The sequence below is a fragment of the Aspergillus welwitschiae genome (genome assembly GCF_003344945.1).
Source record: "Aspergillus welwitschiae strain CBS 139.54b unplaced genomic scaffold BDQ94scaffold_22, whole genome shotgun sequence".
Taxonomy (NCBI): domain Eukaryota; kingdom Fungi; phylum Ascomycota; class Eurotiomycetes; order Eurotiales; family Aspergillaceae; genus Aspergillus; species Aspergillus welwitschiae.
In genome coordinates this window covers 453,349-475,048 of record NW_020798716.1, presented here as the reverse complement: position 1 = coordinate 475,048, position 21,700 = coordinate 453,349, and the positions used below count along the sequence as shown (strand labels likewise).

General features: G+C 50.5%; 11 protein-coding genes across 11 annotated transcripts; 3 read left to right on the top strand and 8 right to left on the bottom strand.

The window, feature by feature from the left end:
* Positions 1-255: 255 nt before the first annotated feature.
* BDQ94DRAFT_57292 (Nur1/Mug154 family protein) lies at positions 256-2,112 on the bottom strand. Its single transcript, XM_026776078.1, has 2 exons — positions 1,754-2,112; positions 256-1,674 (listed from the first exon to the last, which is right to left on the bottom strand). Exons 1-2 carry the CDS (start codon positions 2,009-2,011, stop codon positions 598-600), a joined length of 1,335 nt encoding a protein of 444 aa, XP_026624841.1. The 5' UTR covers positions 2,012-2,112; the 3' UTR covers positions 256-597.
* Positions 2,113-2,260: 148 nt separating this feature from the next.
* On the top strand, positions 2,261-3,231 carry BDQ94DRAFT_57288 (H(+)-transporting V1 sector ATPase subunit F). Its single transcript, XM_026776077.1, has 5 exons — positions 2,261-2,408; positions 2,472-2,506; positions 2,566-2,599; positions 2,671-2,808; positions 2,911-3,231. The coding sequence occupies exons 1-5, from the start codon at positions 2,382-2,384 to the stop codon at positions 3,049-3,051; spliced, it is 375 nt and encodes a 124-aa protein (XP_026624840.1). The 5' UTR covers positions 2,261-2,381; the 3' UTR covers positions 3,052-3,231.
* Positions 3,232-3,689: 458 nt separating this feature from the next.
* BDQ94DRAFT_160472 (ML domain-containing protein) lies at positions 3,690-4,337 on the bottom strand (the record flags this gene model as incomplete). Its single annotated transcript, XM_026769224.1, has 3 exons — positions 3,690-3,788; positions 3,855-4,071; positions 4,129-4,337. 3 exons carry the CDS (start codon positions 4,335-4,337, stop codon positions 3,690-3,692), a joined length of 525 nt encoding a protein of 174 aa, XP_026624839.1.
* Positions 4,338-4,968: 631 nt separating this feature from the next.
* Positions 4,969-6,873, bottom strand: BDQ94DRAFT_146740 (putative peroxisomal 3-ketoacyl-coA thiolase (Kat1)). The gene is made up of 6 exons (XM_026766882.1): positions 6,491-6,873; positions 6,334-6,429; positions 5,427-6,275; positions 5,310-5,374; positions 5,148-5,259; positions 4,969-5,080 (listed from the first exon to the last, which is right to left on the bottom strand). Exons 1-6 carry the CDS (start codon positions 6,593-6,595, stop codon positions 5,042-5,044), a joined length of 1,266 nt encoding a protein of 421 aa, XP_026624838.1. The 5' UTR covers positions 6,596-6,873; the 3' UTR covers positions 4,969-5,041.
* Positions 6,874-7,690: 817 nt separating this feature from the next.
* On the top strand, positions 7,691-10,172 carry BDQ94DRAFT_180245 (putative bifunctional fatty acid transporter/acyl-CoA synthetase (FAT1)). The gene is made up of 5 exons (XM_026773575.1): positions 7,691-8,158; positions 8,214-8,369; positions 8,438-9,584; positions 9,654-9,803; positions 9,855-10,172. The coding sequence occupies exons 1-5, from the start codon at positions 7,873-7,875 to the stop codon at positions 10,024-10,026; spliced, it is 1,911 nt and encodes a 636-aa protein (XP_026624837.1). The 5' UTR covers positions 7,691-7,872; the 3' UTR covers positions 10,027-10,172.
* Positions 10,173-10,405: 233 nt separating this feature from the next.
* BDQ94DRAFT_171872 (MFS transporter) lies at positions 10,406-12,311 on the top strand (the record flags this gene model as incomplete). The annotated part of the gene is made up of 5 exons (XM_026771843.1): positions 10,406-10,578; positions 10,630-10,664; positions 10,718-11,482; positions 11,561-11,847; positions 11,976-12,311. 5 exons carry the CDS (start codon positions 10,406-10,408, stop codon positions 12,309-12,311), a joined length of 1,596 nt encoding a protein of 531 aa, XP_026624836.1.
* Positions 12,312-12,456: 145 nt separating this feature from the next.
* Positions 12,457-14,068, bottom strand: BDQ94DRAFT_57233 (uncharacterized protein). The gene is made up of 3 exons (XM_026776076.1): positions 13,973-14,068; positions 13,621-13,893; positions 12,457-13,554 (listed from the first exon to the last, which is right to left on the bottom strand). The coding sequence occupies exons 1-3, from the start codon at positions 14,030-14,032 to the stop codon at positions 12,793-12,795; spliced, it is 1,095 nt and encodes a 364-aa protein (XP_026624835.1). The 5' UTR covers positions 14,033-14,068; the 3' UTR covers positions 12,457-12,792.
* A 1,248-nt stretch (positions 14,069-15,316) lies between these two features.
* Positions 15,317-17,507, bottom strand: BDQ94DRAFT_146714 (class I SAM-dependent methyltransferase). The gene is made up of 9 exons (XM_026766881.1): positions 17,478-17,507; positions 17,290-17,410; positions 17,071-17,232; positions 16,929-17,012; positions 16,668-16,789; positions 16,353-16,591; positions 16,124-16,301; positions 15,638-16,078; positions 15,317-15,541 (listed from the first exon to the last, which is right to left on the bottom strand). The coding sequence occupies exons 1-8, from the start codon at positions 17,480-17,482 to the stop codon at positions 16,048-16,050; spliced, it is 942 nt and encodes a 313-aa protein (XP_026624833.1). The 5' UTR covers positions 17,483-17,507; the 3' UTR covers positions 15,317-15,541; positions 15,638-16,047.
* On the bottom strand, positions 15,321-16,026 carry BDQ94DRAFT_57172 (uncharacterized protein). Its single transcript, XM_026776075.1, has 3 exons — positions 15,894-16,026; positions 15,632-15,838; positions 15,321-15,582 (listed from the first exon to the last, which is right to left on the bottom strand). The coding sequence occupies exons 1-3, from the start codon at positions 15,898-15,900 to the stop codon at positions 15,380-15,382; spliced, it is 417 nt and encodes a 138-aa protein (XP_026624834.1). The 5' UTR covers positions 15,901-16,026; the 3' UTR covers positions 15,321-15,379.
* A 1,140-nt stretch (positions 17,508-18,647) lies between the features above and the next one.
* On the bottom strand, positions 18,648-19,825 carry BDQ94DRAFT_146707 (uncharacterized protein). The gene has a single exon (XM_026766880.1). It carries the CDS (start codon positions 19,603-19,605, stop codon positions 19,255-19,257), a length of 351 nt encoding a protein of 116 aa, XP_026624832.1. The 5' UTR covers positions 19,606-19,825; the 3' UTR covers positions 18,648-19,254.
* Positions 19,826-19,833: 8 nt separating this feature from the next.
* BDQ94DRAFT_146705 (uncharacterized protein) lies at positions 19,834-21,339 on the bottom strand. Its single transcript, XM_026766879.1, has 3 exons — positions 20,792-21,339; positions 20,477-20,690; positions 19,834-20,331 (listed from the first exon to the last, which is right to left on the bottom strand). The coding sequence occupies exons 1-3, from the start codon at positions 21,200-21,202 to the stop codon at positions 20,126-20,128; spliced, it is 831 nt and encodes a 276-aa protein (XP_026624831.1). The 5' UTR covers positions 21,203-21,339; the 3' UTR covers positions 19,834-20,125.
* Positions 21,340-21,700: the final 361 nt, after the last annotated feature.

The following is a 21,700-nucleotide window of genomic DNA, read 5'->3' as shown; positions in this document are numbered from 1 at the left end:
AACTGCAAGCATCACGCAGCTGAACTTGCTGCTTCCATTTGTCACCTGCGAATTCCTAGTGTGGAAACAGCGAACGCCACAGGTTCACGAACGTAAAGGTGCAATCATAAGCAGTGAGTAATCAGATGCTGCCGGCGACATAAAGTATGCCATTAAGGACGGTCAAAGCTGCGCCATGTAGAACCGGCTTGAAAGCGGAACTGAAATCCGTTAGGTTATAGTCGTCCAGCCTCGCATTAAACATGTTGCTCAGCGGCTGGATCACTATCAGCCATCAGTAGACCCCAGCCTACATTCCCAAATGAACCCGGGCACCCATTGTTTTCAAAGAGAAAGTCCAAGGTAGTCGTACAATGGCCAAAGGGAAGTCAAAAGACAATAGACAAAAGTTTTTAATGAGAAACAGGGATTCATAAGCTTGGATGATTTAACGCCGCACCTGATGCTCCAAAAGAAGTCCACGGTCACAAGTGGTACACAGTCTCAATGATGACCTGATGACAACGCCGGTATGATGTTATAGCATACTATACATGAGTTACTCCTTCCATGCTACTGTTATGAATGGCGCATGACGCCTTGATCAAACAACTCAGGCTAAAACCGTCCACTGTCGCGGCGTGCGTCCACTTGACTCCGTCTCGGTCCCGGAGTTAAGGGACTGCCTGCGGGGACATTACTTCTTTTAAGGGGACTAGATGGCCTTCTCATCGCACTTGTTCCCCGTTCTTTGTAAAAGAAGTCACCATTGCTCTGAAGACGACGTTCAAGATTGGCTGGTGTAGACTTCTTCAGAGGCGAGTTGGCATGCGAGTAAATGCCAAGGCTTCCACCATCACCTGTAGTCGTCGGTGTCTGACGGAACTGAGGCTGGCGAATTGCAGAGATCGAGCTTCGCACAATAGGAGAAGCATCTCGCAGATGGCTCGGGGTCTGCAACGCGGCTGCACGATGAGACACTCCAGTAGGTGTCGCTGCAAAGGACTGGCGCATGGAAGAGCGGCCCTCGGGGTCCACATGGCTGACGTAGTTGGGATTTGGGCTTGTCTTGAAGCCTCTATGAAGTACGACAGTGGGCGTGAAGGTATCAACCTTATTCTGCTTGACATCGGAATCGGACTCGGAGAATTGAGTGGCCACGTCTCTCATCAGAGGCTGGGTACGAGGGTGAACGTATTTGGTGTCGTATTCACGAAGCACCTCCTTATGAACCACCATTGAATCCTTCGCTTGCTGGGTATAGGACGAGGAAAGGAACGTCATCTGTACCGAGAGGAGTGCCGCTATGAAGATGGTGGTCACAATAGTCACACTTGGTCGGGGATCGGATAGCTGAGTGGGCAGGAAAACCCAGTATACCAAGACATGTCCAGGACTGAAGAGGCAGAACAATCGAATGCAAATAGGTAGAGGGTCCCAGACGGCAAGTTCCCATACATCTCGCTGTGCGTCTGGGTGGGCTCTCGACTGGGCTGATCTGGCTATCGTATCCGCCAGATATTTCAGTGGCGAAGCGGTTACAGGAGTCGAATTAACGCGGACTCGGTGAGCGGAGGGAGTTGCAGGAGCCTGATCGATCGATGCTTCAAACATGCGATAGTGTCGCTTCCGGTAAAATGTATAGAAGGCGTTGAACGCGGTAAAGGTGGTGAGGAGGTGGACGATGAAGGAAGACTATCACCCGTTGCGTTAGCAATGCAGCACATGGAGCGTATATTCAAGGCAAAGTCAAAGTTGATTCGGCGTCACATACAAACCAACTGAGCCATGGAGTGCTTCCATCATCGCCAAAGACATCATCTATGGCTTGACTGCCGTATGATTGACTATTGGCCCTGGCGATCAAAAAGACAACATTCAAAGCTATCCCCAGGGGAAGCGCCCAGTTCTTCTCAAACTGGTCCCAGTCATGAGTATCGATCTCCTCCGACAGCCACAAGAGAAAGTCCAGAGGATTCAAGTAGGACTTGATGCGCTCCGTCAATGGTCGGCGGCGGACAAGCCGGGGCATGGTGACTTTGGCGACGCGGAATGCTGGATAATCAGAAAACAAGTATTAGAACCATATTCCGCAGATATAGCACCAAGATACAGAAAATTTCGAGACTAACCTTTGGTGAATGCGATAGTTTGAAGCCGAAGTTTTCCTTTTCCGCTTGTCAACAACAAAGGGTGGAGCGCGGCCTCGGCTTAGATAAGCGACGCCGGCGCCCGTTATGACGACGTCTCCCGCAAGAGAGTCGGGATGCCAGACTCGCCAGGGACATATTTACCTTCGTATATCGGCTCAGGGCGACGCGAGCTAATTTCAGCCGCAGAACTTCGCCAGTATATAAGCAGTTTACAGTCTTTACGCCCGCTTCTTCCCTGTTCCCTGAACCATGGCGGCTCCGGCCGTATCATACAAGGTAATATCCCGAGGTTTCCCCTCCTCATTGACAGCAGTCACTAACCATATACACCACATCTAGGACCGGCAGTTCCTTGCGGTCATAGGAGATGAAGAGTAAGACATACCGCTACTACCCGATGAGAGAGGCACTTCCGCTGACTGTTTATTTCCAGCTCCGTAACAGGCCTCCTCCTTGCCGGTGTCGGTGTACGTATCCTCAAAGCACAACAGCCAGATAACGACAAACATGCGACCACAACTAACATGATATATTGAAGCATGTCACGGATGGCGCAGATGCCCAGCGAAACTTCCTTGTGGTAGACTCGAAGACTGAGACTGCCACGATCGAGAAAGCGTTCCAGAACTTCACTCAGGAGAGGAAAGATATCGCCATTGTCCTTATCAACCAGCATGTATGTGCCTTGTTACAACTTCGCAGTGTCCCTAACCTGCGACGCCTGCGAATTATACAATTATTTGAGTGCTTTCATACGGCCGCTTACAATTGGATATAGATTGCAGAGCGTATCCGGCACAGCGTCGATTCCTACGCCGAGGCTTTCCCTGCCGTTCTCGAGATCCCGAGCAAGGACCACCCATATGACCCTGAAAAGGATAGTGTACTCAAGCGGGTGCGACGGCTGTTTGGAGAGTAGAGATAGCGCGCTGTTCATTTCGATTTGAGGTTTCATATGTATTACCATCTGGTGGTGTTATCTCATTGCAGTCTCTTGTTTGCCGTTTCGCGGAAGTATACACATGGAATGAGAGTTAGCTCGAAGGCGGAGGGGAAGATACCCAATCATATCACTTATGCATGATAACACCAAGCTCACAGCAGCCATTCTGGGTTGTTGTTCGATACGCTGGTCACTAAGCCTGGCTACCTGTACGTTTCATTAGACTATGCTGTCAATGAGATCAATGTTTCGAATGCATTTTAGTACAGATGCTGATTAATGCCAGTGAAAGGAGGCCACGGGTTATAAGAACAATGATAAGGATGGACTACAATATGTGGCACTAAACCAAGACCCAGAACACCGATGAGGACGTAGCGCAACGAAAGGTTAGCAACAGTCGTAGAGCGTGGCATGGCTTTCGTAAACATTGGCATGTCACTGTAAGGCTTGAGGATGAAGGCGGACTTAAGTAGAGGAAAGCAGAGAAACAAAACCAGAACATATGCAAGTGTAACGTCAGCTCGTTATAGGCAATAGAACGCAAGGACATCCAGCGTCAACAACGCAAAGTAGGCTTTGCGGCCATGTACCCAGAAGCACCGAGTCAGCTTTCAGATAAAGCCCGCCTTAAACTCGATGTTATGCGCCTCAAGGCAGGTAACATGCTTATCGTCTTTGGTGTAAACGTCGGCATGCACATTGTACTTGCCCTGTTGATTGATCATGACCTGGTTAATCTCGACATCGACAGCGGTATAGAGTAGGGAATCACATACCGGAGGGATCTGTCTGGGCAGCTCAACTTGTTTAGTCAAGGTCATCTCGCCCTTCTCCAGAGGACATTCAAGGTCAACATTGACGATCTGCTCACACAGATCGGCCGTCTGCCTGACAAGAGTAATCAGGCCGTATTTGACTTCCAGATTCACATAAGCACCCTTTTCAATCTTCTCATTCAAAGTACCCGTAGCTTCGATGGTGAGTGTCTTCCCACTATAGAGCGATCAGTATGCGATTCGGTTCGGGGAAGGCAGGCTAATTGAAGCGTACGGCAGGGGAGGGTTAGGCGTGAGGTCCACACGCTCTATTTGCAGAATATAGTTTGAAGGGTTATTGCAGTACACCAGAGGGTTATCGCCCTTCACAGCCTCATTCTCTGCTTTGATGGGGGTTTGAGAGTTGAAGAAGTCCAAAGACCGGGCGGTAGAGAAGGGGGCGACGCAGAGGAGGAATGTAGCGGCGGTTGATAAGAGCTTCATGGTCGCAAAGAGGACACAAAGCAGCAGCTTTCGTTGCGTATAAGAATCAAGTAATAGCGAAGGACTAGCTAAGCTAATATGAAGTATATTCGAGAAAGTATTGACGGACGAAGAATCACCAGAGGTACAGATAAGAGACGAGGCAAGAGAGGATGAAGAGCGGTGTCATGGGACGGCGGTGCCTGTCTTGGCAGCCACCGATGACGACGGACGCATTGGGAATGCACGTGATGGACTAGCGTCTGACCTTACGTTTGGCACTAGGAAACATTTGTCCTAGATCATCAGATCCCATGGATACTCATCTCAAACCATACCATGGAGTAAACACAAGGAACTGCATGCCGAAGGCCTGTAGTTTGGTTCTGTGACCTTCTTCCCGTGATAATGCCCATCTTTAGATGGGGCTTACGGATTCCTTACCCGTCTCACTAAAGTTATGGAGTCCGAAACCCTCATGGCATGGGGATGACCCACCGCCCCGGATGAAGCGCAGCCGTTATTGACTTACAACGTCTATACATCTAGATAACTACAGGGTACGTTCCTCTAAACCCACACAGCTACTACTGCACCGCAATCGCCCTCGATTTTGTACAAAGTGTGAAAACCAAGTGAACACCCAATTAAACTTGAAAGTAGAATCGTCATTGTGGAGGCTACTATTTACAAGGTATAATATCAATATCAATATTACTTCACTCTCAATGCTCAGAGACGAAGATACCAGCCATGCCCATGCCCTATAAAGACATTGTTAGCCTGAAATTCGGCACCTGCAGGGTGCACAAGTCTGGAAGGAGATCTTACCGTTCCAACACACATCGAGGTAACTGCGATCCTCTTGTTCTGTCGGCGCAATTCCGAAAGGGCGGTCACCACCTGGCGCGCTCCTGTGCAGCCCAGAGGGTGGCCAAAAGCACTGCTAATAGTCAGCTTCATGAGGCTTTAATTTGTCGATTCATTACTTACATGGCACCGCCACGGGGATTAACTTTGGCCTCATCCAGGCCTAGCTTCTGGACACAATACGTTCCCTATATCAAAATGAGCGGGTGGCTATAGCCCCGATGAGAGATGACCACTTACCATTGAGGCGAATGCCTCGTTGATTTCAAAGATGTCGATATCTTCCTTACTCAGACCGAACTTGGTAAGAATCTTGGGAATAGCGATTGATGGACCAATGCCCATAATCCTAGGCTCCAAGCCTGCAACAGTAGCACCGCAGAACTTGGCCACAATGGGTTGACCGAGCTCTTGGGCGCGAGATCGCTTCATGAGAATGAGACCGGCAGCACCATCGGTAATTTGACTGGCGTTACCGCCTGTAGTTGCGCTAGGCTTCCATTGAGGGAACGCAGAGCGGATCTTGCCCAGAGACTCGGCTGTGGTGCCGTAGCGGATACCATCATCCCGGTCGACGACAACTTCTTTGGTCTCGCCCGTCTTGGGGTCTTTGATTATCGTCTTCACTGGGACAATCTCGTCGTTGAACCATCCCGCCTTCTGGGCATGCTCGGCTTTCTGGTAGCTGTTGGCGGCAAACCGATCATGCATTTCACGGGTAATGTTGAACTGTGAGGCAACATTCTCGGATGTCTGTCCCATAGGTTGGATGTTCTGCGAGGCAATCGGGTGGTTCATAATCTTGGAGGACATTTCTGGAGAACCACCGTCGGCGTTGGTGCTCATGCTCTCAGCCCCCACAGCTATACCAACATCAATAGAGCCAGCCATGATCTGGTTGGCGATGTTCTGGACGGCAAGCAATCCGGAGGAACAGAATCGATTGGCGACTGAAGCGGCAGCTGTGACCGGAAATCCTGCGGCTAGCACAGCTGAACGGGCGACGTAAGCTGCGCCGGGGCACAGCACATTTCCAACGCAAACATCCTCGACAAGGTTGGGGTCAAGATTCGATTTTTCACGGATGGACTAGAAGCTATATGAGACGGAGAACATGTCGGCGCTGGAGAGGGTGGGATGGCAATACCGTCAGCAACGAGATGAGAAGATCGTCAAGACTCGTGTCTTTCAACCCGCCCTTTCTGGCCTTTGTGAGCGGGGTCCGAACGGCCAGTGTAATCACCTGCCACTGGTCAGTTTCTGTTATTCCAGAGACGAATAGACTGCGCCAATTATTGCCATACGATATCGTCAGGGTTCTTGGACAAGACCCTTTGCTTTGCAGACGCCGCACCAGGGCCCGAAAGCTGGTTTGCGATCGAGGTCAATCGTTGTTGCGCGGAAGACATGATCTGGGCTGCTGCTGCTGCTGCTTCTCTCTTTCCTCGTTTGGATAGAAATAGGAATTTGCTTCTGAAAACGGAGCACCTCTACTGAGATCTGAAAGGCAGAGAAGGCTATAAAGCTATTAAGGAATAAGTAAAGAAAATGGATCAGCTATACTCTGGAGACAACCATTATTATTAACCTGGGGCAAACACGGGGATCAAAAGAACAACCGCGGCTCCTAGAAACCCAAGGTTAGACAATACAGTAAATTACTAGCCAAAAGCTACCGAGCCGAAACTCGTCTCGGTACCAAACGTCTGCAGATCAAGCGGGTTCAAGGGCGAGACCGAGTGATTGAGTGGCAGCCGAGAGAAATGCCGCCTTTTAATTACACGGCGGTATGATACCGTCACCTCTATCGCCTCGGCTGTCGGTCCTTTTCCAGAACGAGCACGTATTGCGGGAAGTCGGCCACTCTCTGCCTCCGGTAAAAGACTCTCCAATACAGGATCATTACCGTCGGTTAATCGAGTGGGTCAGTGACGGGCCGGTTTAGCGTCCAGAATTGCCCTCCCCGGATTTGCTGAAGATGCAGAGATGAGAGTCGAGTCATATCCATGTCCCAATTAGTTATCAAGGTCTGAAGACACTGCCAGGTAGTGGTCGCCTTTGAGGTGCCTGGTATGATATGGGGACATTGGGAACCACTTCAAACCCGCTGCAGGATCTCTACAGAAGATTGGAAGGCTATCGGGCTTGAAGGATGCATCTCTAAAACCACACTGCAGAATGCAAGGGAATCCGGCTCGAAGGACCTGCGCCCGCGCGTTATCTATGCGGAGGGGTGAGAAAGGCGCCCCTCCAATTGACGCCTCGCGTGCCATCTCTCGGAAGCCAGTTCAACATTCTTTTGCCGCTGCTTGTTCTTCTCCAAGCATGCTTACAGAGTACATACCAACAGACTAAGTGTACGTAGTCAACACTAGTAATCCCCACCACTGGACGGCAGCTTTCGGTGGCTCACGTCCCGACCCCAGATTCCGAGCGCATGGATTTTCGTGACACAATTCTGTTCCTATATTTGCCCACTTCCCCGTATCAGAGCGGAGCCAGACCTATATTCTGATTATTGAACCTCTTCCTGATGCGGGGTTGAATGTCCGACTTTGCTATCTGCCCGCAATTGACTCGAATTTGTCTAAGCAATTGAGCGTGAACCTGCAGAAGAAGCTCATTTCCTATTTTCTGCAACCAGTATTCTTTCCCATACAGATATTACCCCAGCTTCACCTTTCACATGGAGTACTTCTCCGAATTGGGTGGCCCCTCCATAGCCATTGCTTCGGCCCTCTCGGCCGCTGCAGGGGCCTATATCAACGCCAAATTCTCTATCTCGACCGATCTCTCATTGCTATACAAAGAACGAACATGGGCAAATCGCCTGGGCCAACGGATTGCCCAGTTAGGCGATACCGCCACGCTCTATAAGATGCTGGAACGGGTGGTGGAAGTTGAAGGACAGGGTGCAGCTGAGGCCTTGTGGTTTGAACACAAGACGTGGACTTATAGTCAGCTGAAAGATCGTACGTGAGCTCTGTATACCAGCTTGCGTGCTCCTTTGACTGACTGTACCTGTAGTTGTTGATAGGTTTGCGTCCTTGCTTCACACCAAGGACATTCATACTGGAGATTTCGTTGGTGTTTTCACCACCAATGCCCCCGAAATGGTGGTGACAATCTATGCACTCTCTAAACTGGGGGCTGTTGCTGCTCTCATCAACACCAATCTGCGCGGTATGGAGATAAGACGCCTCTTGTGTACGGTCTTGGAGATGATTACTTACTCACGATTCTTTGGATAGACGATACCTTCACCCACTGCCTGAACGTCTCTGGGAGCAAATTTATTGTCTCAACACCCGATCTATCGCAATTCGTGTGCTCCGAATTGCCTCATGCGGCTTTGAACCTAGGTTCCTTTGACAGCAGCTCTGCAGGGGAAATCCAAGTGATCACGCCGTCCGAGTTACAACAATACTCCCCTTCTGCGACAACCGCCGCTAAAAGATCTATCAGCGATTTGAGTGCTCTGATCTATACATCGGGAACAACGGGCAAGCCCAAGGCTTGTGCCATCCGCAACATGATGGCTCTGATCACGTCTAACCCTAACACCACCGATCTCGATAATCGCTCCAAGTACTACCCCCTGCGCACATATTCACCTCTCCCACTTTTCCATGGTACGGCCTACTTTACCGGTCTCTGCTATTCAGTTGGAAATGCAGGCACTCTATGCCTTCGGCGCAAATTTTCCGCTTCTCAATTCTGGAAGGACGTTCACGATTCGAAAGCCACACGTATCCTGTATATAGGCGAGCTCTGCAGATATCTGCTGTCGACGCCCCCTTCCCCTTATGATCGTGATCATAACTGCATAGTCGCGAGTGGCAACGGGTTGCGCGGAGAGATCTGGGAACGCTTCCGCCAACGATTTGGGGTTCCGGAGATTCGCGAGTTCTATCGGTCAACGGAAGGCGTGGCGAAATTTGATAACTGGGGTGAAGGAGCATGGGGTGCTGGGAAGGTGGGCTTTTCTGGTCCCATTAAGCGATGGTTCGAAGACGATACGTTCATAGTCAAGTACGATACCGAGACGGAGATGCCCTACCGGGATCCCAAGACGGGATTCTGTGTTCCGGCCAAACTTGGTGAAGAGGGAGAGGCAATTGGCCGGGTCAAGAGCCGCGGCTTGCTGACTGAGTACCTGCACAACGAGGATGCGACTGAGAAGAAGCTTCTGCGGGATGTATTCACGAAGGGCGACCTCTTCCAGCGCACTGGAGACTTGGTTGTGAGGGATCACGATGGCTGGGTCCGGTTCCAGGATCGTGTCGGTGATACTTTCCGTTGGAAGGGAGAGAATGTCAGCGCTGGAGAAATCAGGGATCACATATGTCGGATACCATCCGTTCATGATGCGGTTGTTTACGGCGTAAAGCTGAATGGGTATGATACTAGGATTTTGCCCCTGTCCTGCAAAATGCAATGTGATGAAATGCTAACGGAGAATGCTAGATACGATGGTCAAGCTGGCGCGGCTGGTATCACTTTGGAGGATGCCTCTCCCGCAACTGAGGAAAGTCTCATGGCCAGACTTTACTCGGACTTGAAGAAGAAGGGTGTGCCATCGTATGCATTCCCACGCCTTGTCCGACTAACCGAAAAGTAAGTACCATTCGCCTCCCACAAGCCTTGGGCTTTGCTGATCTCTTTCAGGGTGGAAACAGGAGTTACTTTCAAGCAAGCCAAGGGAGCGTTGACCAAGAAGGGTTGGGACCCTCGGACGGATTGGGGTGGTGATAAGCTGTACTGGCTGAATGGCACAGTCTATCAGAAACTCGACGAGCAAGGCTGGGCGTCGATAGAAAGTGGGCAAGCCAAGCTGTGAGCCTGGCTACCATGACCAGTATATCAAGGAATCATCTCGCGTGTATATAATGCTACCTCTTATTTTGTAGATAGACACAGAAAGCCATGTGTCTCAATAGAATACCAGCCGCTCGAGCATCTCATTCCAGACCATCACATCCAAAAGGATGGGTTGTAGAGACCGCACACCCAAAGACTGCAGAATGACGCAGCTGGCTCGGAATGCCTTCATGTCCGCTTTCGGGGTGATCTTCTTATCCGCTTATCTGCCTCGCTTTACTGGTCCTTCCGGGGAAATGCGCGCGGGGTCATGACCCCGCTACATTTTGGGGCCATTGCAAGCGTGCATTCGTTCACAAACCAGAGAGAAAGGGTGAGTCTGTCAAACAATCCTGACAATGGCTTCTCTTAACTCTGCCTCCGACCATCCATCTCGTGATGAACACAAACCAGAAAAATTGAACGTGGTGCAAGAACTAGACGAGGATACAGATGTCGAGCAACGAGTTGCGCCCGACCAGATCGACGACAACTTTCGCACCACCAGATGGGAGATCTGGGCTTATTATGCGTGCGTTACAGACAATATTCTGTGTACTTGGTACTAAACAACAGCTATCAGTTACTATATAGGCAACAATGGCCTGTCTCTATTCAGTAAGGCCCTCATTTGTCAACCACGGCCGTTTTCCCAGAAAGAAAGCTAACAGCAAATACCGACTTTGCACCCACTGCCTGCCAGAACCTCCTCTCCCAAGCCGCAGGAGATCAAGGCACCCTTTACTTCGCCGGAAAGCAACGATCCATAGACAGCATCGTTCTGCTAAGCAACGGCATCTCCTTCGCCATCCAAGTCGTCCTCTTCCTGATAATCGGCAGCTTCGCAGACTTTGGCAACTGGCGACCCAATATACTGATCGTACTCTCAGTCGTCGCATACGCCATCGGCTTCGCTTGGCTGGGTGTACACGAAGCAGACAAATGGCACGTCGGAGTTGGACTATATATCGTCGGACTGATCGCCTACCAGACCACGCTGACTTTCTGGACGGCAGCGTTTCCGGGTCTCGCACGGAACACGAAGGAGATGAAGGACGTCGCAGAGCAATACGTCGCAGGAAGTATTTCCAGAGATGAGTACGACCATGCCGACACGATGAAGCGCAGTCAGCTTGCGAACATTGCTTTCTATGTGCAATCGGTCGGAGAGCTGTTCGTGCTGGCTGTTATTGTGGGGATTATGTTCGCATTGAATGTCGATGCTAGCGAGAAGAACAATAATTGGGGATTGAGCGTGCTCATTGCTTTCGCTAGCGGTGTTTGGCTTCTCGTCTCGTTACCGTGGTTCGTTTTGGAGAAGAGACGCCCAGGACAGGATCCCCAGGGGAGCAATATTGTTGTTGCTGGGCTGAAGCAGCTCGTTCACGCGGCGAGACAGATTTGGAAGTTGAAACAGAGCGTTATATATCTTATCGGTAGGGATATCTTCATTGTAGTTGTTATATGTCACTTTGGTATCATGTACATGCCACTGACAAACATACATATGACAGGATACTTCCTCCTCGGCGATTCCCTCAACACAACAGTGACGGTGATATCTACCTTGCAAAACAGCATCGTCTCCTACAACACACTCCAATTGACCTATCTGCTCCTAGTCGGCATCGCAGCCCAGGCCGTCGGCATCTACGCCTTCTGGTACGCCCAAAAACGCCTCAACCTCAGCACCAAAACCATGTTCAACCTCATAGCCATAGCGATCATCCTCCTCGACGGCTGGGGCATGATAGGCATCTGGACCCAGAAGTTCGGCTTCCATCATCTCTGGGAAGTTTGGGTGAGTTCCCCATCTTTCACACACACACACACACACACACACACAACACCTCCCTTATATACCACTAAAACATACATCCACCAACCCCCACCTCTCCACCAACTGCTAACCCTTTACCCATGATCCAGCTTTATCAAGCCTACTACGGCCTCTTCGTCTGCCCCTGGTACAGCTACTCCCAGATCATGATATCAGAAGTGACGCCTCGCGGCCACGAATTTCTCTTCTTCAGTTTATTCAGTATCGTGGGCAAGACGTCCTCATTCATCGGGCCGCTCGTTTCAAGCGCCATTATCGATGCCTCGCCGTCGGGGAATAGCTCCATGCCATTTTATTTCCTTTTTGCGTTGAGTGTGCTTAGTTTTGGGTTCTTGGTGGTCTTTTTGGATTTGGGAGTGAGTAGGAAGGAGCAGAGGGTTTTCTTGAAGGGGAGGGGAGGGGTGGATGGGGAGGAATTGGAGTAGGTAGAGTTTTGTTTTGGGGGTAGTGCAGTTCGGTATAGACGAGGTTGGTGGTTTTGGGGGGTGTATACTTAACCGATATTACTTACGGAGGGTGTCTGTTTGAGATGCTGAGGGGGCTATATGTATAGAGAATTGTACAAGTGGCGTGGGTTTAAATGTTGGCTATGAAACTCATATCTGTTTAATTCTCGTACCATATCAAATAAAGTCAGCTGGAAAGACTAATAGCTCCCAACTCAGTAGGTTATACATGACCAATCCCACTCAACACAGGCTTTTTTTATATCCCCTCCCAGTAAATAGCAGGGGCACATAAGTGAGAAGAATAAAGAAAGAAAACTCCAGCCCATGCTATGCCTAAGCGCCTTATATATCGAACGTAGTATACGAAGGGTGATAACCGAAGCAAAGGAAAGAAAATAGAGACCGACAGAAGATACCAAGTCAAAAGGTGGAGGCAGCAACAGCAGCAGCAGAAGAATCACGCCTCTCCATCCGACGCATCCTCTTTCGACTTGGACTTCTTCTTCTTCTTCTTTTCCTTCTTCTCGGCACCATCGTCGCCATCTACATCCGCGGCCTCGGAATCGCGCTTCCGCTTCTTCTTCTCTTTCTTCTCCTTCTTTTCCTTCTTCTTCTCCGCTGCATCCAGCTCCTCGGGCGGCACGAACGCCTTCTCGCGCTCCTTCATCTTCTCTTCGCGCTTCAACCGCTGTCTCTCCATGACCTCCTCCTTCTGCTGCCGATCCTTGGCCTCCTTGGACAGGAAGTACTCGCCCGACTCGATCTGGAGATCCACCTTGCTCTTCTCCGGCGCCGGCGGGAAAGGAGTGTACACCTTCTTCGTCTTGTCGGTGACCTTGAACGGCACGCGACGCTTGGACAGCGTGCGCTTCTTGAAGTTAGGCAGGAAGCGGTCCCAGGATTCGTTCGCCAGGGTCGGGTCCTTGGCCAATTCGCGCTTGATCATGAGTTCCTTAATGTGGTAGATCGGGTGGATGTTGGCCATGCAGTCGTTGATGATGCGACGGACTTCCTTGAGACCCTTGTAGGGGCCCATGACGGAGACCGTGTTACCCTGGACCAGGATGTAGGTGCTTGTGAGCAGCTCCAAGGCTTTCAGGGTGGATCCACCGGGACCGAGAATGCGTTGACGACGCTTAACGAAGCGCTCTTTATTGCGGACTTGGTTGCGGATCTTGATGATGTCGCATGCGACGTCGTCTTCGAGGATTTTGAGGGCCTATTTAGTTCAAAGTGTTAGTAACTTTATTGGTAACCTAGGAATCATAAATTCAGGGTTGTTTACCTGTTGCACCGGCACACTTCTCGACAACAGCTTGATCAAATCACGGGCCTTGAGAATCGCAGCAGGATCAAACGTCTTTCGGGTCGTCTTGACTGTCATGCTACCCTCGACCAAATCCAGCGTGCAGGCAATACCGAATTTCTCGAGCGCTCTTGTCACCACGGGCCATGCTTCCTTCAGGTAGACTTCACGGTACTTGGGGAAAAGAGTGGCGAAGGAAGATTCTTCAGCGAAACTACCGGCGACATTGTCTTCGGCTTGGAAGGGTTCGACCTGGTCGCAACAAATTTGCAGGTTAGTTTCGGTCGGGTTCGAGTGTTTCGATGTTTTAGATTTGGGTGATATAGCGTACCTTCCACTTGTCAATGTCATCCGTATCCCACGGCTTGTCCCTCTTGTAGGTGGAAGGCATGTTGAGTCCAGGGGTGGCTCTTGTGATCTGCGACGGTGATGGAGAGAGACTTGGAGTTGATGATCGAATGGCGGCCAACTTTTTCTGAGTCCCCGCGGGTGCTTACCCGATTGGGTAACCCATTGGTGCCTGTGAATTAAGGTTTCATTCAGGCACCAAGGATTGTATGGGATTCCCGCCGTAAGCGCCCAAGCGCGACTGGGATGATGATCGAGCGTCTGTGTGATGGAGGCTCTTACGGCGTCACTACGGTCTTGGCTATGGGGCATGTTTCTGATAATTCACTAGATTTTATTAGGATCTATGGCGCAAGAAAAGGAAAGGCCCAGCACGTCTGATGGGTAGATCAGCTACAGTAAGGGAATGGTCTTTGTTGCTCAATTGGTATGACACGACGATTTGATGTATCAGATCCTGGTGATTGGTGCGGGCTTTCACGTATAATTGAGGAGATGATCCCGTTTTATTAAGCGATGTGCTGCGATTCTCTGATCCCGACCCATTTGGGCCCATCGCCAAAGCGGGTCAACAAAGATCTGTGGTTATTTCACGCAAATAGGTGGCCGTATGACTTCGACCTGACGGAAGGCCTCGGTATACGATAGATTGGCTAGTATCCATGCTCCTTGGCCTGAACTAGCCATTGAGTATCCCTCGGACAAAGGGTGGCCTTGTCAATGTTCACTGAGTGCGCCCCTGGTTATTATGGGGGCTTGTGCGGCAGCTTGCTCCAAATCGGACTCAATGGTGGGAAAACATAGGCGACAAGGCCTACAAAAAGCCTAAGTAAGCCTCCATGACCATTCATTCTATTGTAGTAGTAGAGCGCGGTACATGCCCCAATGAATATCTAGCAAGAGAGCCCTTTCTGCTGGTAGGGAAGGTCAGGGCTTCCATCGCGTCCTTGCCCAAAGAAACACGGTAGATGGGGCGACGGGGCTTGATCGATCGAGGACGGGCTGGTACTAATGACGGCGTAGACCATTGTCTTGCCCCATGTGCACCTGTAGTGGTTTTAGACGGGGGGTTGCTGCGAGCAGAGCATCAGGGCCTGAGCTTATCTTGGGGCGGTCTTTTTCTGTTCGAGTCAGTCGGTGGCCAGTAGTCAGGCACACCTGGTCCCGTGGCTCTGGTTCCGTCCCGAAACGCTGTGCCTCCTCTCTTCTTGTCGCCGTAACTCTTGTTTTCTTCTTCTTCCTGGTTTACCTCTTTGTATCCCTGAACTTTTAAGGTTCCATCAGTTTGTGGCCATTCCTGTGGTGTCAGCTCTGCTCTTTCTCTCACAATTCATGACTCGTTCAACATCCGCGATTCATCTCCCGAGATGAGCTAATTGAGCCACCCGATTCACCACCGGCACTTCCCTCTTGGTGGGGTGGTCTTAATGATGGCTGGGCCGTCACTCCCCTCATCGGTGGTCGTCAGCAATGGTACTAATGGCCGGCTTTTCGACTGACTCTCGTCAGTTGCAATGAGCATGTTTTCTTGCCCTGTCTGCATGGCTCCCTCCTGTCTCCGATTTAGTAGAAGCCGTCCAGCCGGATTTCGAACTGAATCCGTCAGTGCATTTGCTCAAGATATTCCCGTGAACGCCATCACCTTTACCAGCACCACTGGAATCATCCCCCGGGCAATTCTGTGCCTGTTTATAACTTGGGACAGCCTTGGTGGGCGGCAGGACTCGACCACGCTGAATGACAACGTCAGGGAACCTCACTGGTGTCCCAACAGGCGTCGAGAGAAAGACGACCAATGGGAGGGAGATTCCCTGGGAATATGCGTGACAATGTACTGGAGCTCTACCCGCTAGTCAGATGAAAGCTGGTTGCGGATGAAGAATGAGTGAAGAGGTTCCCTTGACTGGGCATTGTCTAGCTTATCTTTAACTTCAGCGTTGAAGTTAGTCTTCTAATATCCAAACAGTGCCGAATCATCAATGCAGCCCAACAATACTCCCGATTTGCTGTGGCTCTAAACTTGCATTTTTATGACCGCTACTCCATCCCTAATACCCTCTATGTCGGCTTTCGTCCGATAGCAACGTACCTGAACCGTCAGCATCTGTTCGGATCATTCGAAAGACCTACTTACAAAGGGAAATATGTTTTCAGGCTTGGGTTTTCCGCTTCTTTTTGTGCTTGGTCGATCAGCTGCTGGAACTTGTCATGCGACATGTGCAGGCGTTGGGTCAATGGATAGAGTGCCACTGCGGCGAGCAGGCGTCGGGTGATCTTGCGGTTGGCTTTGCCTATGTCTCGCATTTTCGGTTCTACTGGATTGTCAGGAATTCACTCACTAATACTGGCTTGGAAGAACTCACCGCTAGGCCATTCGCAAAGGGGGATAGGTATCATTGTGGATTCAACTTCCTTCAGCCCTGCTGCTAGCAGGAGATCTCTCAGGCGAGTGCCTATACGAAGATCCTTGACGCCTTCGACTGAGCTCATGAGCTTTGTACTCCACTGTCTCAATGCGTGCTTCTCCGTGAGCGAACCGTTATCCGACTGGACGTTGAAGTAAATTTCAACCAACTGCACCCAACCGCCTGGTTTCAAAACTCTATTACACCTTGAAGTCAGTCTCGCATTATCTTCACAGCATCCGTGACCCTAGGGCCCGCTCCTTCCAACCGGACCTTTTGATGTCTTGTATATATGACGACCATCGGGATCCGTCGATACCTGCTGCCATCATCCTCGAATTGACGAGATCGAAATATCCAGGGGGAAAGGTAAAGGGGCGGTTCAAGTCGTCGACCTACGGAATCAAAAATTAGATTATCTGGACGGGAACAGCTCGAGAGACAGGAAAATCCGTATTTGAGATGAATCTTGCGCTCTGACACTAGGCAGACGCACGTTCATAGGTATCAGGAGAGAAAAGGAAGGAGTCTTACCTGAAACTCCAAGTTTTCCGCCACATCATAATCGTCATCTTCGTCATCTGGTATCATATGAGGAGATATATCAACACCGATGACCTTTTCAGTTATGTCGTTAGTCAGTCAAAAACGGCAGCGCTATTTGCCCGGGTCTGACCTCGCATTCTGGAAATTCTTCTGCCACCTGAATGGCCCAGGACCCCGCGCCGTGACCGCAATCAAGAACTCTTTGAGGCTCACAGTCTCGCGGGAAGATCAGCCGATTATCAAAGATCATGTTGAAGACGTGATTCTGGAGCTCGAGCCGCTTCGCTTCGTCCTAGTAATGTGGGATGTCAGTCATGGTTCTCGGTAGTGCAAGGTTCTTGGTTTCTACGCGATCAACTGGCTGGAATGATATCTCATTATCAATCGAATATTGTTGGAATTCGCGTCCGTGAACGGTCATTGTGTGGCGATACGTCTCGTCCAGATTCTCCGTCTGCGAGTCAGGGCTCCTTGTTGATGAAAGAAAGGTCAGTCTCTCCTGGCAGCATGCACGGGTTATGGCAACGGGCTGTGTACGTCATTGTTTTTTTTTTTTTTTTCTTTCTTGTTTCTCAGGTAATTGTATAATACGACGAGATGATTATGTTGATGTGTGGCAAAAGAAATCATGTGCAAAAGGGGGTTCTATAACGTGGAGAAAGGAGCAATGGAGGATATGTGCCCAGTGGATGTTCCAAAAGCGGTTGATGCGGCACACACCGGATTTTTGGAGGGCGATAAAAGTCCCACTGGGCACAGACAAGGAGGTACCTATCTTGGCCTCGCTGAGCGAGTTGGGGAGTACTTACTATGCGGGACTCAGCGTCCGTACGTTTTAGTACGGATGGTGGGAATTTCCGCTCTGTGCAGGACCAAGCATCCGCCTGGGGGCAGAAAGGGCAAAGGCCATATATCATTGGCAGGATGGCCCTGAAACGCACTTCCGAGCAGGCAAGACCGAACTCAGGATACTCCATGCGCGAACTACACTAATTCACAGCTTGTTGAGTGTACGCCTTGCTTGGGTCAAATACATGCTTATTTGGGCATTGGAGACATTGCTTTCATGGCCCAGGGGAAGGAGGGGATGTTCCCTTCCGGAGGGGTCAATAAATCCGACAGAATAAGCATACAGGCAGCCCAGGATGGCTCCCTAGACCAATCCTGTAGGATACGACCGGCCGCAAGCCTGGAAGGCACGGTGGCACAATGGCTTTGGCCATTCATCGGCTCGTGTTCTTTGTCTATAAGGCGAAGGATTCGCGCCGACTTCCTTGCAATGACCGGGGCGCAGAAAGTTTGGTGTTGTTACTAGGCTCGTATCGTGCCTGCTTAGATTCTAAGGAAGGTCTTTCGCATGAGCCAAGCCAAGTACTAGTGAGTTTACATTCTAAGCCACAGACTAAGGAAACTTGATAGCCACACACAGAATCGCTTTGTCAAGCAACTATGAATGACAGCCTTGTGATTCACCTGGTTCAGAAGTGAGCCTGGCTTTTAGTGTGCGAGGCTGTACACAAGCAAATGAAGCGGTGGAACGGTACAAATTGAACTGCATTGTTCAGCCGCTTACTGGTCACATCCTGTATGACCATATCCTTCCACAGGGGAGGGGGGGGAAGCAAAGCGAGGTCGGAGGGGGTTGAAACTGTCAAAAATTTCGAGCTCCACTCAAGGAGCCAGTCAAAGACTCAAAGTTAGGGTCACCTAGTCTCGTCGCAATTATTGGAGGCCAAAGACTTCTCGGGCTTTGGAGGCGCAGAGCCGTCGGGAGTCCTGGCTTCGTCCCGTTGTCACCTTCGAGGCAGAAGCGACTCCCCAATCACGGCGAGTGTCCTAGCTTTCTACTAACATACAAGGCTTTCAGGGACGTAATGTATGACGGCATCAATGCTCGAAACAGGTGGGGTTGTCTACTGAACGATTGTAAAGCACAGGTAGGTGAATCTAAAAGGTCGGGAGGTGCTAAGTCTGCCACTAGCCCTCCCAATTTCGATGCAGGATTTTTTGCCCCTTCTTATTATGACAGTCGACCTGCATCCGACACGCTCACCGCTCCTTTGGGTATCGCGCAATGATCTAAGGGCTCAAAGTGAAGGCGACTAACAGCAACCTGAGATGGCCGGTTCAAGTCGAGGCTGGCAGAGTTTTTGGCATGCGACCGCCCCTGAGGGACAGACCAATGGCGTCTCCCGTGGCGTTGGAACAGTGACTCCGAGTCCGACTGAGCGACAGATGATCGGGGCCTAAACAGATGCGGAGACTTTAAGACATACCTGTTCTGGTAAACGGCCGACGCAGCACCGTCACAATATCAGCCCGGGACTGGCTCCCTTCTCTCCCTTATAGTGTTGCCCAGTCTCAGGGACAGTAGGACACTCGAGCCCGAGGAGAAAGCATTTCTGTGACGAACAGCCGGGCTCCGCAGAGGTGACACATGAAACGCGGTCTCCCATTCAGCCGAATTGCTGGTGGCTTCGATGGGGACAGATGGCCGACCCGTCTGCTCCGCTAGGTTTGCGCCAAGAGCGTGCATTGATCTGGCCATGATATTCCCCGAGCGCAACCCATGCATGCAGACAGGGAGGTCATGCATGTCAAGGCCGTCAGACGGGCTTGGGATTAGAGCATCCATGTCGTCGGGTCTGACATGGGAAGAGGACATGGGCACAGGGCACGCAGGCAGTGGGCGGCAAACCCAGAACCATGGTTCAGTTTCGGGTAGGGGAAGGCCTGCCGTCGGGGCCTATCTACGGGGCGGTTAGGCCCGCTAGTGCCCTGGGGCGGTGCCCACTGTACTTGCGGCAGTTGTCATAGTGCTACTGTCGACGGCGGATTTGAAGTCTGAAGGATCGTGAAGAAATCTAATAGTTAGATGAGGGGGGCGTTGAGTCATGTAAGTACTCCAGCCTAGTTCAATATCATATATTCTCTGCAAGGCCCTGAGGGTCATGTGGACTATGCATCTCACTTTGTCCGTTTCGGAACTAGTAGTCCATGGTGCCCTGATCACCACCACCCAATTATGCAAGAAAAAATATATGAGTTCACATGAGTGAGAGAGGGGTGCTTTCTTCCTTTCTTTAGCGTACAAAATTTTGACTAGCGTATTATACAATGGGTCATGCTACACGTAACAACACCCGATCTTGCCGAGTACTTCCTTCCTGCGGAATATTCTTTCTTCACTGCACCTCCTCGCCAGTCAAATACCTTAGACTCGCCTTCGTGAGACCCAGCACCAGTGCAACCTCCTCCTTCGTCCTCGGCGCATAGACCAACACATACTCAGATGGCAATTCAATCAATTTACCGCCCATCAAGGCCCTGGGAATCTTCACACCACTGAAACCATGTCGCTGACCCCAACCAGCATCGAAGACTTTTTTGCCTACAAAAGTCAGTAACCAGCGAGCAAAAGCTCCAAGAAACAATTTTTCTCATGATCCCATAACAAAAAAAAACGTTCAATCCCAATGAAACAAAACATCAGAGAACCAAAGGAGAAGTCGAAAGAAAGAAGAAAAAGAACTCACAATCCGCAGGCGCCAAAACCATATGCAAGGAATAATCCTTCAAGCGATGCACATGCACACACTCGCCATTTAACTGCCTCGTTGTCTCATTCCTATTAGCAAGCTCCTCCGTCGCAAGGAATATCGCACCCGCATGCATCTCCAGTCTCGAGTCGGCGATTTTCACCAACTGCGAGTTCTGCTCTGCTAGGGCGTAGAATTGCTCGTCGAGGTGCTACACTCTCCACATATTAGCTTACCAATACTCCCCCATATATTCTTACCCCCCTCCCCCCCCCCCCGGGATAAAATTTATGGTATATATATACTACATACCTTCTTCACCTCCTCCCCTGCAAACTCCCCAATCTGGCGCTGCGGCACATAATGCGGTCCCACAGCGGGCCTTTTCTCCTTCTTCAGTGCGTTCAGCATGTCTACTGTGTCTTCGGAAAGGTATGATTGGGTCTCGCCGTTCGCGATCTTCTTCTCGTAGACGGTGGTGCTGGTCATGTTGCGCCCGAATGGGTATAGGAGGAACGTCACCCCGAACCAGCCGAGGAGGTTATATGGGGCGCCGCCGGGGCCGTAGGAGAGGTAGGTTCTGTAATTGCTGTAGAGGAGGGGCAGGAGGATGGTTGTTAGGGTGGTTAGTGTTATTGTTATTGGGGATGGGGTGGTTCTGGTTGATAGCCAGGATTGGGGCCGGGTGAGGGTTGATTTGAGGGTTGTGAGGAGGGGGTGCATCTTGGTGGTTATGTTGATTTAAAGCTTGATGTTTGTTTGGAGATATGAAGGTTTGTAAATTTTATTGTATTTATTTGAGGTAGATCAAAAGAATAGTAGGAAGTAAAATGTAGTAGACAGATGGCACGGTGATGATGATGTGCAGTGAGGGGGAATGATGGGGGGGGGGATACAAGGGGTTCATATAGTATTACTCCGTTCAGTGAGATCATGTCACGGGCAGGTGATCTGATGCGTTTCTTGCCTTGCTTATTATATATTATTCTCCGATATAATCGGGCTCGGGGCTTATAATTTCAGCTACATGACTATAGATGGTGAGAGATGCGAGCTTACCCTCACTATCTTGATCTTCTTATGGGCTGGAATGAAGCAAAGCTATCACTGTTCGGGTAAGCGTTGCGATACTCAGTTACGGTCGGGGATTCCGTCCGAGGGATTCCGATTCCGGTTTCTCTTCTTGTGTTGACTCACAGCCACGGAACGTGACTGCGGATC